At 45.8% G+C, this 694-nt stretch overlaps 1 protein-coding gene across 1 annotated transcript in view; it reads right to left on the bottom strand.

Moving 5' to 3' along the window:
- Positions 1–316, bottom strand: part of LOC102826012 (testis-expressed sequence 35 protein-like) — a 31,053-nt gene extending 30,737 nt beyond the window's left edge. Inside the window, exon 1 of the mRNA XM_006867103.1 lies at positions 278–316. Coding sequence (XP_006867165.1) covers positions 278–316 — 39 coding nt within the window. The remainder of the gene's footprint in view (positions 1–277) is intronic.
- Between the last annotated feature and the right edge of the window lie 378 nt (positions 317–694).

The following is a 694-nucleotide window of genomic DNA, read 5'->3' as shown; positions in this document are numbered from 1 at the left end:
ATTATAATCATTGTAATGAAACAAGGTGTATGATTTGTTGAATGTAAAACTGATAAAATGCCCTGTAAAGTTTCACTCAATCCACAATAAAAACCTTAAAAAAGAAAAAGAAGATGAAATAGGCAGTCTACATCTGAGGAATCAGTCACTAAAAACCTTATAAATAGCAGTGGAACATTCTCTGATAAAAAAAATAAAAAGGAAAAAAGCCAAGGATTCTTAGGAGTGTTCTCTACCCCTGCCCCATCACCATGCAGAAGGAATGTTTCTTCTTTACCGGGTTTGTTCTCTTCAGTTCCGCCCTCTTGGCCGACATGGTGGAGGAGGCCAGTGTGTTCTTCAGCTTCCCAGCCTCCACACAACCACCCCTGTGACCAGGCCACTCCTATGCAAATTACAGTCCAGGGAAGGGCAGGATGACACCTGTGTGTGCAGAACAGCTGAGGTCACAATGCCCAGGACCTACACACTGACCTGGAGAGGAGGGGCTCAGGGCAGGTTCAAACAACCAGCTCTGAAAAGGGAGAAGGAGCTCTCCCATGAGAGACACACCAGTCAGGATGTCAGCCTGTTATAGCCAAGGAATGCTTAATGAGAAGGAAGAATTCCTGGCTACCCCAGCTCCTTCCAAGGAGCCTTGGTAGCGTAGTGGGTTACACATTGAGCTGCTAACCACAAGGTCAGCAGTTCGAGT

This window comes from Chrysochloris asiatica, unplaced genomic scaffold (genome assembly GCF_000296735.1).
Source record: "Chrysochloris asiatica unplaced genomic scaffold, ChrAsi1.0 scaffold00100, whole genome shotgun sequence".
Taxonomy (NCBI): domain Eukaryota; kingdom Metazoa; phylum Chordata; class Mammalia; order Afrosoricida; family Chrysochloridae; genus Chrysochloris; species Chrysochloris asiatica.
The sequence above is the reverse complement of the archived record's forward strand: the minus strand, read 5'-3'. Positions and strand labels throughout refer to the sequence as shown.